The sequence below is a fragment of the Coloeus monedula genome (assembly GCF_965178545.1).
Source record: "Coloeus monedula genome assembly, chromosome: 8".
Lineage (NCBI taxonomy): Eukaryota > Metazoa > Chordata > Aves > Passeriformes > Corvidae > Coloeus > Coloeus monedula.
Genome location: NC_138788.1, coordinates 32,556,880 through 32,573,148, shown reverse-complemented (window position 1 = coordinate 32,573,148; position 16,269 = coordinate 32,556,880). Strand labels below are relative to the sequence as shown.

The 16,269-nt window shown below is 35.9% G+C and overlaps 1 protein-coding gene across 1 annotated transcript in view; it reads left to right on the top strand.

Annotated features, from left to right (window-relative positions):
* RAB11FIP2 (RAB11 family interacting protein 2) overlaps window positions 1-12,745 on the top strand; it is a 31,846-nt gene extending 19,101 nt beyond the window's left edge. Inside the window, exons 4-5 of the mRNA XM_082285639.1 lie at window positions 4,791-4,836; window positions 8,430-12,745. Coding sequence (XP_082141765.1) covers window positions 4,791-4,836; window positions 8,430-8,657 — 274 coding nt within the window. The 3' untranslated portion in view covers window positions 8,658-12,745. The remainder of the gene's footprint in view (window positions 1-4,790; window positions 4,837-8,429) is intronic.
* The last annotated feature ends 3,524 nt before the right edge of the window (window positions 12,746-16,269 follow it).

The window sequence follows — 16,269 nt, the reverse complement described above, 5'->3', positions numbered from 1 at the left end:
CTAATAATAGGGTCTTCTAGTGGAGATCATGGCACAACTTTTAGTCTAACAGTTCTTTAGTGGTCTCTTGAGAAAAAGACTTTTTTGCTATAGCACAACTCCTAGTAAAAGGAGAAATATTTATATACTTAAAATTCTAACTAATCAAGAAAAGGCAGTGATAGCCACAAAACCTGATCCTCTTTTTGTGTCTTCCTGGGGTTACCCAAGCTCCAAAAAGCCATGGAACATGGCTTGACAGCAGAGCAATTTATATAATGAAGTGTCTTAAGTGATGTTCCCCAGAATCTAATTGCAAAATAAATGTTAATATGCTTGTTCTGTACTTGTTTAGCTGCCAGACAAGACAGTCATTCCTTCTCAGAGTATGAAGTGAACTCTGCATTGCCAGGCACAGCAGGCTGACAATATTCTATGGAAGGCTAAGTTTCTGAATTTCATTAACTGTATCTGATTTTATTAATTTCTTTTGGGTTTTTTTTTCCCTAGTGCATTGGTAATAACCTAAATGGCATCTTAATATTTCAAGGTTTTGATATATGTTGAGAGAATCCAAAGAAAAATGCATAAACACTGTAGTAAAAATCAGTCCAAAGACCAAGTAGTGGGATAGGAATAGGAATTTCAACTCTAATGGGAAATGAATATGGCGGAGCTTTGCTAATTACCTGTATGCAGACATTCCATACTAAAGGAAAGAAACTGAAAGCTCACACTTAGCTCATTGGTATAATGGATATTTTACAGAATGTTAACATAAATTTTAATACTTTGGATAGTATTGATTAATGTAAATATCCTGATTTTAGTTTCTAATAATATACACTACTATCATGTAACTAATATGAATAGCAAAAGTAAAAAGCTTTTGCTCCTTAAGAAAACACTCTTTGCACGGAGCATAATTTAGGAGTCTGATTCCCATTCATTATGTTGTCAGAGTAAATGGCAGTAAAATGTTTAAATCAGTTATAGGAAAGATTTGATAAAGATTGTTTTAATCTCTAGGCATTCAGAAGCTAAATATTTAAGCAGCCACTAGACCTAATGTTTGAATTTTTAACTACCATTAAACTTCAATAGACAAAATTATAAGATGCACTCATAAACTTGAGCTTGTGGCACATCCTGAACACAACTCCACTGTATTCTTCCCATAGAAACTGTAAATTATCAACATGCAATGGAAGTATTTAACTACCATAAAAGATAGGTGTTATCAGGAAAAAAAAGTTTTATGTAGTTCTAATGAAATGTTTTTAAATAGAGAAGATAACAATAAAGTGCAAAATAATGTGCTTGCTCTGATTGTGAAATAGTAACCCAAACCCCTCTACAGAAGCAGCATTGCAATGTATCTGTCTCCATTATTAGTTTATACTATTTTTCTTTCTCATCACTTTCTCCCCTCAGGAACAGGACGATAGGAAAGGGTTCTCATCTCAGATGAGCTACAATTGAAATCCAAGCTAATAAAACCCCAGAAATTAAAACAAACTTTGCAATTCAAGAAAAATGTAAAAAGAAAGTTATATCCAAAGCAGTAAAATAATATGGAATAATAAAATAATGGATGTGATTTAATCTGGTAAAAATGTAAGTTTATATAAAGTAGCTGTTAAGGACGCTAATTGAATTCCCAGATGAGTGAAATGAGGTACAGGACTAATTGCTGTGTTGGGTTGGAGAAGTCTATTCTACCAGAGAAGGGTAGGGGTGATGTACAAGTTGAGTGGCTCAGTGTCACTTCCATGATCCTACTGAAGCTGATTTTTAGTCTGTGCTGGTGTCATTTACCACCCTTTAGTAGCTCGTGTCTTAAAGGTGATCTGAGAGAATGAAAGTTTCTTACTTGTAGGAGAAAAACAGTTAAAAATCAGTATGGGACCTGAGGCATCACCTTGAGGTACATGAGGAGTGCATTTGTTAGAAAAGAAGTATCTTTTTACTTGTAAGCTGAGCAAATTTAGTTTGGGCAAAATTGACAAACAATAATTATAGAATCCCACAATGCCAGTTTTTAACAGTCACTGGTCACAGTAAACTGCACTCAAAAAACCCCCACAAAAATCCAGAAAGATACATTTTTTTCCCCCAAGCTGTGAACATGTGAACTTCTTTGTAGCAGAAGTTCCCTGCCAGTTTATCAAACCCCGGGAAAAAAACCCAGAGGTTGGATTATAACTCATGCTATCACTATGAACTGTGACTGTAACACAGGAAAAAACAATGTTATTTTTTACAATTGCTTAGATCAATGATTCCAGAATGCTTTTAGGAAGTCAAGAGAATGGCTGCTGGAATGATGCTTGTCAGTGTGGGCTGCAGTCCTAGAGGCCTGTTTTCTATAATTATTGCCAGTAATCAAGTGAGATGGTAACTTTAGAGGTGTATTTTTGTGATGAAATTTAAATTAAAAAATAAATGCTCTCGTGAATTTCAATACACCAAAGAGACAACTCCACCAACTGTATGCATTCATAACTTTACAGGATTTTCTTTTGAGGCATTACCTGGTCCTCAGACATTGAAATAGGCGTGCAGTGGTGGGAGTCTGCATCTGCTCACACTCACCTCGGGCTGGGAGCACTGGCAGGAAACCCTGCGGAGCTCAGCAAGGCCAACAAGCTACCACCTTACTTAGCAGACACTTTGATTTAGAAAAATGTTTTTATATGCAATCTCAGCACCTGTTTCTTCCTTGAGAAGCAGTATGTTTTCTACATATCTCCTTAAAATATGAGTCTTCATGGAGTTTGGATTTTTATTGGGGAATATTTTAATAGCTTTTCATTTTTTTTGCAAGCGTATTCAAATTTCTTCTTGCAAAATACACAGATGTTCTCTTTTGTAATTGTAGTTATGATGTCCCCAATTTTACAGAAACGATTGCAGGTTTTTTACTGCTTAAAAAAACCCTGAACAACTAGTCCATATTGCCAGTGATTTATACTTCTAATTTTGAAAGGCAGCTTCTCGTAGTCAGAACTGCTGCTTTCATTTTAAGCTGCCGCTATGAAAAAGAGTCCCAGAACTTATTTCACAGAAACTATAAAGTCATTCAGGGCAGTGAAAGATCCTGCTTTTTTAACCTTTCAGAAAGTTGCCCAGTTGAGCAGTCAGGCTGTATTATTCTGTATCTTGTCTAACATGAGGAAACAGTCCCAAAAGAAAGATATCCCAAATGAACGCCACACTTCGTTAAATAGAGACATTCTTGGTTTTCACCAAGCTAATTCGATCCAGTTCAGTTAACTCATTTTTTTTGTACTCGGATCACGGAAGGCAGCCATGAATGGAGCGAGTTCATCATGTGTTTGACACATCAGTGTGAGGTTGAAAGGAGGCTGTGAGGGAGGAATCCTGCCTTTGGCTTGGCGGACAATACCCGATGAAAGAGGCCCCTCATTCAGAAGTGGTCTCCAGCAAACAAGGCAGACTGCTGGGGATCACTGTTACAAACAGGTAGAATGGGAATTAGCCAAACTTGATTCCTCAGACACCTCTGGATTTCTAGTTGTGACTGTTCCTGTAATCCAGTCTCTGTCTAATACCCTCAGCCCACAGATGGTTTACAGGACTTCTGTGTGAGCGCAGGTTTGCCTGCTTTGGAAATTAAACATCATGTACAGAATTTTAAAAAAAAAGTAAAAAAAAAACTTTAATAAGAAAAAAAGAGTCTTTACAGAAAAATATCATCGTTTATATTTTATATATTGTACATATTTTAAGTTCATAAATTTTTCCCCTTCCACTTTTACACCATGAAATACATGACTTATAAATTCAGATAACAGAGTGGTAAACAGTCACAAAATACTTTCCCTGCTTTAAAAAATCTTAAAAAAAAAAAAGTGTAGATATATTTTTGTAGCTCTCAGTCAAACATCACCCTCAAAGCCAGTACATGCAGTCTAACAAAACTGTAGATTCTGTGATGTGGAAGAATGTGTCTGCCGTGGTGCTACCAAGTAAATAATATTTGTGAGCCATATCTGAACTCTCAACACATTTTCAGAGAATGTTTTCTCTCCAAACTTGCTGTAGCAAGTACCTAAGAACACAGCAACACTGATTTTTGAAGATACTTGCTAATAATTACACCAAGCTGAGAGACCAGTGGGCCGTTTCTCAAGCCTGACATTTAGACAGTGCCTGTTTTTATCAGTATCAACAACATCATCAAAGAGCTGTGCTTTTTGGATATGCACAATAATCACCAGGTTTATTAAATAATAGATTATTTACTCAATTTTAAGTACAAAATAAATGTAGCTGACAGAAGATGGCTTTTCAGTCCTGACTTAAGCTGGTGATCTCACTGGAATTTCTACAGGAACTTTGTCCTTTAGGAGCTGCCATGAAAGCTGGGAATACCTGTTAGTCTGTAGGGTTTGGTTGTTGGTTTTTATCAATCTCATCCCAGGGACTGGTTTCTAGGATATTTCATTTAAAGTAGCACTTCATGCTTAGAAGCTCAAGGTAAGTCTAGAGATAAGAGGAGAAATAAGGAAGCCCAATCCATAATAGCCTTTCTTGCATTTCTTAATTAGTTATTCAAATTTTATGACAAAAAGAATATGAAAAATGCAAAGAATTATGAACAAAATATATTAAAATTTCCTTTAATTTCTAATATTTTCTTTTCCTAAGTTTAACAAATCAAGAAAATAAATCATCTTAAATACTTTGTAGCTGCATGCCTAATTCAGTACTGTCTTCTAGTAGATGTTTTGGTCAAATAAGTGTACACTGCTAATACTTGTTTGTCTGTTTTTTTTCTCCTACAGTTTTAATGTGAATCCTTCTGGCATTGAGGATCTCAGGAAAAAAACGGTGAGTTATGAAATGTTATGGAAAGCCATCAGTAAATGCCAACTAATTGGTATTTGTGTAAGCTTATAAGCTTTTGTTCTTTTTTTACCTCTTATATGGAAATGTTGGGGGTTTTTTTGACATATCCAGAAAATCTAAATAGAAAAGCACAGGCTTAATGTATATTTGGAAATAAAGAAGAGTTTTGCACTCAGTATGGAGTTTACCTGTGGTATGATGAAGAAGAAATGTAGTTCTTTGCACAAAAAGTAAGAAAACCCAAAAACCTGGAATTTTGGGGGTGGTTTAGATGATTCTAGAGATGTAATGGTCAGGTGAGGAACTCTGCACTAGGCAGTGATGTATTAATTGACCAAACAGGAGTCATTACTATAATCAGAGACTTGAGGACAGTCTTTAGAAAGCAGATCAAAATTGAAATTACGATCTCATATATGATAGGATTAATAATACACGTAATAAATGAACAGCTGAAAACACTAAAAAATAGAAATACTAGAAGGTAATATTCCAAATGCTCTTGTTTCTAAAAGCACTGAGAATAAATTGTGTACTAAGAAAAGGCAAAAACTAATCCACAGATTGCCTAGGCAGTGTCTTTGTTTGAAGGAAAATGTGGTCTTACTAGAATTTTTTCTGTGAATAGATGACATCTTTAAAAGTGGGTTTGTTTTCAATCTCTAAAATATATAGAAAACAAGTTTCACAAGCAAATATGACTTTGTACTGTTTGTTTTCTGCTGGTTTATGTAAATGACTTGTAATAACATTTGATGTTATTGTAAATGCCCAAGTTTTTATAATGTAAGTAGCTGGTGGGAGATGTCAGAGTATTTGAAGGCTGCCTTTGATCAGATAGTAAACTGAATTCTACCAGGCAGTTACTTAATCTCTGACAAAAAGAGACATCAAAAAATTGATTTAACTTAGCAGCCATTGTTTGTAAAGTAACCATAATTACAGTTTCTATGTGCTTGCAAATGTACTACTGCAAATCGTGTAATTTATTGCTGGTAAAAGCATCGGTTTAATTCTTTTAAGAAATAAGATGTGAATTGTTTTATTTAAAGGATTTAAAGGTGATAAAAGAAATCCTTGATGATTTTTCTTTTGGAATACCAGCTACCCTAAATGTCAGTTGTAGGATTATGATGTGGTGCTCATTTAATGCAAAATACAAATTAGGTGGGGAAGAAACTATATCTCAATCATAGTTTTGAATGAAACCATTTGAATTTTTTTTTTAAATATTCAGGATTGCTTTCTAAGGTGTTTGAAGTAATTTGTTATTAGATTCTGTAATAATAACGCTCACCAAGTTATTATATTTCTTCCTTGTGCATATTATTTAGTAATTATGTTTGTATGTCTTCTCCTCTGATGCCAACACCTGTCTCTGAAAGCAGTGTTTAAATGGGAGCAGTAGCCAGTTGAAAGGGCAGTGTGAGCTCTTTAAGGCCTAATTAAGAACTGAAAGGAAGATGAAGTAAGTAGGACAAAAGATGTGAAAGTAGCTTAGATGATATTCCCAGAGCAGAATTCCTCATTAGAACAATGAAGAGATGATCAGGGATTGCCAGGCCTTCATTTTATCTAACGTTGTTTCCTCTGGCTGGCAGTGTGTACTCCAACAGGGTTTTGTAGCTGAGACAATCATTCTTTGCATGGCTTGTTGCTTAGAATCTTTTTTTTTCCTTAATAATTCATTATAAGATTATTGTTAGGCACTTAAATTTTGATATCTAAAGACATAGGTGTTCTTTATACATTCATATATCACCTATTGGCCCAAACTGAACTTATAAGATCTTCTTAATTTTAACAATATTAATTTCTAAATACTAACATACTTTAGCTAGAATTTTCTTGCATAATTAATGTGATAAGTTATTCCACCCTGCCCCGAGACGTGTATGGAGCATGTGTATGATAAAACATCTTTAAAGCATATATATTACAGACAATTTTCCAGTAAACTTGATAGCATAATTAAAGTCATTATTGCATCTTAATTCCTGTTCCTTTGCCAAATCAGAATATTAGGCAAACCCTATATTTCAGGCATGTAAGTGTTAATGATATTTTTTCCAGTGTGTACCAAAATTTGCTACCATAAAGAGAAAGTTTTACTTCCTTCTTGTAGAAGAAAATGTGCTAAACTTATGACCACAAAGTGAAGTTATTTTCTCTCCTATACTTGTTGAAAATTGATTACTAACCAATTTATAAATTTCATCAGGTTAGCCATTTTAATAAAGTGAGAGTTATTGATTACTTACAGTCCCTTGACTTGGTAAGTTTAAAATACCGAATATACGTCCATAAATGTGACATTAAATGTCACAAATGTAGAGAGAAACCCTTAAAAGCACATATTTTTGAGAGCTACTGTTAGAATATAATTGATGGAGAGGCTGATCTGTCACACTTCAGCCTATTTGCAGGGCACCATCACTTTTAATGAGGTTCATTTGAAAACTTTGGCCAGCTGCATGTTTTAATGGGTGGACATGTGCCAGTGTGCAAGTATGGAGCTGTAGGGAAAGAAAAGGAATAGGGCATGGAAGGGGAATGAGTATGACTGTTCTGTGGTGTGCTTCTTAGCTGTGCAAACTTTATCATTTTTAATGACATGCTTCTGCTGTAAACAAAAGCTGTCTCATGTGTCCTCTTAGAAGTGCAGGATTTTTTAGGTTCCATATCTTCTAAATGTTTTCATTTCTGAATGAGATAAAGCCTCCTGCTTAACATGTCTAACAGTGCTGATACTTTTATAAACTAACACAAAAGAAGACGTTCAGGTTTATATGTTTTGGATCACATGTTGCGATTTTTAAGATGACTAATTTGTCCATCTCAGCTAATACCTGCACTTACTGAATCATCAGAAATCATTACAGAAACAATTTTGTTTTCCCTGCTGCTTAATTCTGGGCCTCTCCTGCTATAAAGCAAGCAAGATCTTTTGTAAGTACACATTTATTTCTACCTAAAGCACTCTGGTGCAAGTAAGAGGCAACCTTTTACCTTCACCTGAAATTTAAAATTGAAAGTTTTATTATGTGATTCAGAAGCCAAGGCCTGGAGAACTACTGGTGAGTAAAAATATGAATATGAAAGACAAATGAGGGCTGATGTCATTTAGAGCTGAGTAAATCCTTTGCTGTGATGCTCTCCAGAGGCAAAGACTTAGAGAAGTTGCAGTAGGAGTTGAGTTCTTAGGGCACTTCTCTTGTTCTTCTATAGTTAAGGTGGTTGGTTTCCCAAAGTGGACCTGCCAGCTGTTGTTGTGGTTACTGCTTGTATGATCACTGACTGACACACTGACTGTGTGTCCATCTCACTGAGAAGATTTTTTTCGGAGATGACAGTGTGGGAAATGTTCATCCAGCTGGGCAGCCCATCTCCAGTTGTCTGCTCCAGTGGGGATGTTGGAGAGAAAAGTGCTGCAGCAAACAGAGGTGTTGCTGAAAGAAATTGGTTTTCATGTCAAGAGATGCACATGAGAAACATGAAGAGCAATAACCAATCAATTTTCTGGGAACACTGAACTGCTTAATAAAATCTGGTGTTTTTCTACGCTTAACCTGCAGGAAGGAAATCCTTTCGACGCCACTGCAGGATACCGAAACCTCACTTATGAGGAGGTTCTGCAGGAGCTGGTGAAACACAAAGAGCAACTCAAGAAGAAGGACACCCACATTCGGGAGCTCGAGGATTACATTGACAATCTTCTGGTACGAGTGATGGAGGAAACCCCCAGTATTCTCAGAGTGCCATATGAACCTTCTCGGAAAGCTGGCAAATTTTCCAAAAGCTGAGATAGTGGTACTTGAGGGTACTTTCTGCTGAATACATTAGTGGAAGGAGATCACATTTTAATATTTTGACTTCTCTTCATTCCTTTTCTCCTAAGAAATTCCAGGAAAATGGGGAGGAGAGACAATGGCGTGGGTTTTTTCCTTTTTGTTTTTTTAATCAAAACACTAGCAGGGCTGCCAAAAGTAGTATTCTGTTAGATTACCTAAGTAACTTTTTCTTTTTTTTTTTTTCTTTTTGAAAACACCTTTAAGTACAGAATACTTAAAATAGAGTTAATAATACATATTAAATATGTCCATGCAGTTTATATAACAGCTTAGTGTTCACCATGTGGCAGTTTCAACTGGGAAGCCTGTGCTGTTATGAATGTTTTCTTGAATGATTATTGGTATTAGGCAAATATATTGATTCTTTTCTTACAGCATGCCATCAAGACCACTGTTTTCAATCCAGTGTAGTACTCTACTAAATCTAAGTGTGGCTTGTTGCAATGGAATGTAGTTCTGCACATATTAGAGGAAAACAGTGATGCACAATCCTTGCAGAGTAAATGCTGTATTCTATACAATGTGCTTTTTATAGAACAATGTAAAAAAACCCCGTGCCATTTCTGTCATGGCACATGCTGGAACCAGTTATTTTACACTTAAATGCTGAATTTTGTGTTTAATGAGTGAACTTTGGTAGTGAGCTCATGACATAAGGTTGTTCTGAGGATCTTTTTGTATGAATTACTGCATGCCTTTTTATGTGTTAAAAGTACTTTGAACAGTGTTCACAGAGGTACAGCTGGAGAACTCAAGTATGGAATAAAGATAGGAATACTTTTGTTCAGTCAAAGTCTACTGCCATGGAAATGTAGAAGAAATGGAGAGGCTGACTTAAATAGACACGATAAATCAATTTAAGGTTGAGTTTTACATGATATATGTGTCTTAACTTTTTAAATCTTATGACAACAAAGTCTATGCCTTTAGAAATAGGCCATGTTGCTTAAACACATATAGAGTACTTAGGCTTTTCATTAAAAATGTCTGTATTCCATGTAAATAGTTCTAAAAGTCAGTTTTCATTGAGGCAAATGAACCAAGAATGTAGTCTATATCTTCCTGATCGTTTAATAATTGTTTGTAAAATGATGTATGAAAAAGGTATCTGTTATTCAATGAATTGGAAAAATATAGTGATGAAGGTATAATGGGAAAATACTGTAGGAGAACCCTCAAAATTTTAACATGAATAGATTTTAATTTTAATTTCCTTAATAAGAGTCTTACTTGGATTTTCTGTTGCTGTGAAACAGTAAAATGTTATTTAAAAAATGTACAGAGAATATTTTAGATTTGGATTTAGGATGACTGTCTTTTCCTCTCTTTCTGCTCCTGATCTGTTGGGTTTTTTTACAGCACCATGAAATGGCTGCTGCCAAGGTGACCAAAAAGCTTGAAATTAAATTCCAGTTTTTTTCTTGTTGTTGTAAAAGATTTAAATATATTTTCATTTTAAAAACTGCAGAAATTGGTAATATCTTGAATATGTGGAAGGGTTGAAAAAGTTTTATCTGACTGCTTTTGATGTCATTAGTATTGTAGGACAGCACATAATTATTCTTGTTACAAAAAAAACTTCTTTGTACAAATATTCTCATATTTCTTTTACTTTTTTTTGGCTTTCCCTCCTTTATTTTCGTCTTTTATTTAGCAATTACCTCCCGTCCCCATTTAGCACTGTCCCTAAAATGTGTGCTGCCAGAGTTCCCAACCCACCGGTGAGATCCCTGGGTGTAGATCCCTGTGCCTGGATGGATCCTGAGAGATCCCAGCCCTGCCCAGTTGTAGAGCTCTGCATTTGTATTTTGTAGTGCAGAAATCCATCCCACACCAGGCAGTCTCTCTTTTGTCAAATGTATCAAGTTGTATCAAGTTTGGTACCTCAGAAACCACATGAATGTTCTTTTGACCCACTTAAAATCTCGATGACTGTAAATTTGTTGTAATATGTTCAAAGTGCCAAAGGTTATATACCAGGTTATGGTACGTTTGCTGTTGGAAGTTGGGTTTTGCACTCAATTAGATTTTAATTTTCTAATTCCACCAAGATGTATTTCGGTTACTCAGTATTTCCATAGAAGTTCTTAAACATTTTCAAATGTTTGGCCAAAGCCAGCGGTTTTCTCATGTTGTTGATGGGGAAATGTTCTGCAATTGTTTGGAATTCCACACTCATTTTCAGCTAACTGGTATGAGACCTTCTCTAGCATCCACAGTGCTTAAATCATACACACCAGTGAGGATTAACCACTGCACTAACCAGAGAATGTGCTCCAATGACTTCTCACATGCAAGCCAATTTTTAATTATTAAAATGAAACTCTACTATATTTAGCACCTCTGAAATCACTTCTTTTAGAATGTAAATGTAGAATAGCAAACTGCATAATTGACTAAAAGCAGATCATTTGACATATTTGCATACCGAGAACGATAAGCAGATTAAAGGTAGCGAAAAGATCAATTTTTGTGCATTAGTGAAGAAATTTAGTGAAGCTTTGAATGTGCTATCTAGTCTTTATCTGATCTTTAAGTGAATAAAAGCACCTTTTGTTTCTAACAGTTTGTCAAGAAAGAGGGAAGAACAACAAATGCAATTTAAGAAGAGGTAACGTTGCTAAGAGAGGCAGAATGGGACATTAACGACTATGAAAATATTTTTATAGGGTTTATAGGTAAAGATACAAGCTGCTTTTCGTGAAAGATTACATACACATCATTTTCTGCTCAGAAAGAAAATTTCAGCATTTCCTATATTTTGAGATTATTTTTAAAAAGCATCTTCACCACACGTATTTTTTGAACCATGCAGCTTTCAGATGAAAACTTTTCGTACAGAGTAATTTGTATGTTGAAAACAAAGGAAGTTCTGTTTTTCCCATAGGATAAAATTCTAGACTTTCTTGCAGATCATTTTAAACCCATAAAATCTTGCCACTTGTGGTCAGTCTTTCCTGCCCTTTAAAATATACAGATGAAAATTTTGAGCATCTCCATATTATTTGGATATTTTCTCTCATAAATTAGCATAAGAGTTCATCCATGCATGCACTATACTTTGAAATTATCCTTTGAAACAGCTCTGCTCATAGCCGTGTATTCTGCTTACTTAAAGGACAAATATGAAGGCCATACTTTAATGTAAGTTGTAAGTCAGAAATAGAAACTTTCTGCCATTCAAGAAGGATATTTAATATTTATATATGTTACCTCTTGCTGCTGTATTTTACGTTTAGCTTGGTTTTCCACCTCCTAATGAATGTAGCATTCTCCCTAGATTATACATAACTACATTTATTGCTGTTGGCTCTGTGTCAAGAACTATTTGTAATTTTCCAGCTGTGGAAATGTTGCCTTGTATTTAGAAAGGTTTCGTGATTTGGGGACCTGATGAAAATCATGCTCATTAGATACTAGCCTGCATTTCTTTCTGTACAGGATGCCCTTTCTTAGATGCATCTTAAAACAAACAGAACTGCTGTCTTAATGTGTTTACTGCTGCACTGGGGGTTTATTTACACTTCCAGCTTTAAAGAAAGATTATTGTCCTACATCAAGTATGTAAAGTGAGCTCATGCTTTTCTGCTCTTTATGTACCATTGCTGTTGTAGTTACGATAGAGGCGTTAGCTGGGCTTTCACAGTGGTGAATTTAGAGCATGTTGGCTAACTTCCCCTTCTTTGAAGTACTTGCTGAAGGATTATAGCACTGCTGTGTTCATGATGCTTGATTTAGGGGTCTGTCAGCACTTTCGTATGAAACCCTATTTTCAGGGATTTCTAACTTAAAAATTTCGATACAGTCACTGGAAGTATTTAATATGCAATAGGTAGCACTTTAATCTGTTTATGAAGGGGTTTGAGATTTGTTTCTGTTGAAAAGGTCACAGTTTCCTAAAGCATGGTGGGCATTTGCTTTATCTTTTATAATTTCTACATTGAAGAAGCCACTGTATGTTACAAGTGGCCGAGCCATTCCTATTCATCTTAGAAGCTTCCAGATGTCTTGTATTACAATGTATTATAAAAAGCTGAAGATCCAGGTTATATAGGAAGTCTGTAAAAGATATGAACATTACTTATAACTTAAGGGTTTTATTTTGTCTCGTGCAATCAATGGTAGTTTGTCTACATTTAAATAATGGTACAGAATCATAACTATATGCACTTGTGAGAACTATAAACTTAGAATGCATGAAAAACTTTATTTTTGTTCCATTATTGCAACTTCAGATCTTTTAATTTGATTAAAATGTTATCTTAATATTTTCATTTCTGTTCATTAAATAAATATTGCATGTCTAACACTAATAAAGCACCACAATGCACTACCGCAGTATTTCTTGATTTGTGACATTAATTGGTGTTATGCAAAGCATGTGACTCCTAAACTCCACGGTGTTGAGGCTCTCAGACCACAGAGGGGGGCATTTCCTTAGGGACAGCTCTAAATGAATATCCCAGATGTTTGCAGGGTAGCCATTAGGGGAAATCTCTTCGCTAGTGTCCAAAGCTTAGAATTAGTGAAAAAAAATGGCATATTCCTAAATGTACTAATCTGTATGTCCTTTTTAGTATGGTATCTGCGATCCCTTTAAATGCACTATTCCTCTGATGCCATGGCTGTCTAAATATTACCAGGAGACCTTTGGCACTGCAGGCCAGAACAGCATTTAGCATGAGAACAAACACTGTGCAAATTTTGATATGGAAAACATGTGACATATTTCTCTGAATACTTGACAGAACAAAAACCCATCCAGAATGACAGAAAACTGGAGCATCCTCCCCCATCGCCCAGAAGTATTTTTTTCAATGCTCCCACAAGTTTTTCTGCTCTCCCATGAAGCAGCAAAACAGCAAAGTCTGTCCCCTGACAACAGCGGTTTTTCTGGATGGTAAAGGAGGCATGGAAAACAGTCCAGGCTTGGGAGAAAGAACTCTGTGAATATTTCACCCAGTTTCTTGGAGCCTTGAATTCCACAGGGATTCCCTTGCAGTCAACTTGCTCTGTGAACAGGTCCTTTGTCAGTACGTCTATGGGCTTAGAAAGCTCAGAAAGGGTTCTTCTCTTAGAGGTGTCCATGCAGTGTGGTGGTGATGGGAAATCACAGCCAGTTATGAGCTGTCCATGGACTTCCACATGTTTCTATGCAGATTCCATCAGCTGTGTCACCCCATGGCTCACGGATTTTGTAACTGTCCCGGTGCGTGAGAGGTGAGGAATGAGGACAGGAGGAAGGCAGGTTTCAGAAAGCACCACACTGCCTATTGAATACCATCTGTAATTCACATCTGGTAACTAATCTCAGTTCCTGTGCCCGTTTGAAAAGGGAGCCACACCATTTCCCACCCTCAGAGGAATAATGTTTGTTAGCTGATACCAGCTGCAATCCTACTGACAATGTGAGAGCCCAGCTTGATTAAACAGCTTCCAGTTTCACCAGCATGAAGTTGTCTTTGGAGTTTTCATTAGCAGCCACCTCAAGCCCCTAGTAAAGGTTTTCAAGGATATTTTAAATATAGTTTAGCAGTTAAAAGAACTATTGGAATTAGATGTAAACTAAAAGTATCACTAAGGACAGTTCTCTCTCCAGTTGCACTTATTAAAGTTACTTTTTATGGAACCATAGAGAGTAAAGATCAGGATTTCATTTCCCTATTTTAATTTGTTTTTATGGGAGTGTTGTGCAAGTTCTGGCTGCAGCTCACTTGGGATACGTTACCCTTTTGTGTAACACTGGGCATGCTGGTAAAGTTAAATGATGATAAATCCCATCTCTTTTTCTGGATTAATGAATTAAAATTTGGATTATTTTTTTGGATTGTTTTGTGATAGTCCATTTTAGGAGAGATAGGAATAAGACTATCTGCTAAAGGAAGCTGTTTTCTCTGTACTGCTTATTGAGTTATTATGCGAGAAGGCTACCACACTGAGTGCAGCCCAACCTGGAAACTGTGGCATTGATTGTGTAATATTTAAACAAATACCAGTATATTCAGTGCTGGAAGCCAGTGGCTATTACATGGGGATTATTGCAATGTATTTATAATGTGTTTTTACAGCATTTAGTGATGTAGATCAGTCTCTGATAAATGGATGATGATTTAGGACAGAAAAGTACCCTCCGTGGCTAAACACTGACATGTTTATACTTTAAAAGTAAGCAGCTTAAAAAGGTTTTAGGGCCATGCAACGTTTAAATGAAGCTGAATACTAAAAAGGGGAGAAACTTTGCAGGATGTTTTTTGTTTGTTTCAGCCTAAACAGTGTCTGCTGTGTGACATGCAGGGAATGAATAGAAGCAACACTGGGGAGATTCCATTGTTAGGATCAAAAAAACCCCAACAACAATAAAAAGTTAGTAGGACTAGGAGTCTGATTTTAAGGGATCTATTTGCCCAGTGTGTGCCAGGTTCTGTTTGTAATGGGAAGACGTAACACAGCATCCCTTACTAACAAGATTGGTGGCAGGGTGAAAGCCCCCTAAAAGTGGGAGTTTAACAGGGAGATGATTTCCCAAAGTTTTAGCTGTGGGACAGGTGTTGTGCAGAAGCAGAGCTGTCACTTCTGCTTTTTCAGCCCTGCTGACACTGGTATTAAGTTCAGGGATTTTCAGAATTCAGGACAAACCACCTTCCTAGGAAAGTTAGGAAGTGTCTGAGGAAATTTGGGGTGTGCAGCACATGGCTGGCCAGGTTGCTTTTGCTGTTACTTGAAGTGGGTGTCTGGCTCAGGGTCTTGTGGAGTGGCCAAAATGTGTCGTATCACCTCCTCTAAATCATTCATCTGGGACCTTCTGAGGTGCTGAATGTCTCCTTCTCCGATAACTTGCTGCTCACATTATGAATTCCTTGAAAATTGACTCCCTGGGACATCTTTACACGAGACATCAAGGGTCTCCATTTAAATTTAATGAATATTGTGTAATTTGCCAAGGACTTCTACAATGCATTAGGAAAATCTGCCTCTTTGAGACCAGAGCTTTGCCAAAATAATGGCAGCTTAATTGCATCCTTTAAAAGCAACTGCTGACTCTCCAGCTATGGGTATTTTCCATTTCCTAATAAAATGTTTTCCCATTAAAGCAGCTTATTTCATTAACTTATAATTCATAGCTTAAATATGCTTATATTTTGTTAATTGTAGATTACTTAGTGCTTATTTTTAAGAAACACTGAAGCACAAAATACAAAATGTCAGGGTTTTTTTTAAAAGAAAAGTCTTGCCTTGTTCATAGCAATTGCATTTGGATAAGCAATTTAAATATGCTATTTTTAAGGAGTTTTTACATGCTGTTTTAAACTAAATAATTAAACTTCTGTAACAAGAAACAATTTGAAGTGTTCATGCAATTTATAGTTTTAATTCCTTTATAGATATGTGCTCCAATATTTTATAGTTATGATTCAAAAGCTACCACAGTTACATATTTTAAATTGTAAGGATATATTGTGAGACTTCAAATTATTCTTTTCCAAAGTACACAAAGCCAAAGTATCTGATAGACTCTTTTGTGTTTTGTAAAAGTTAAAAGTGAGCTCTGGGAGAAGTAAGGTTT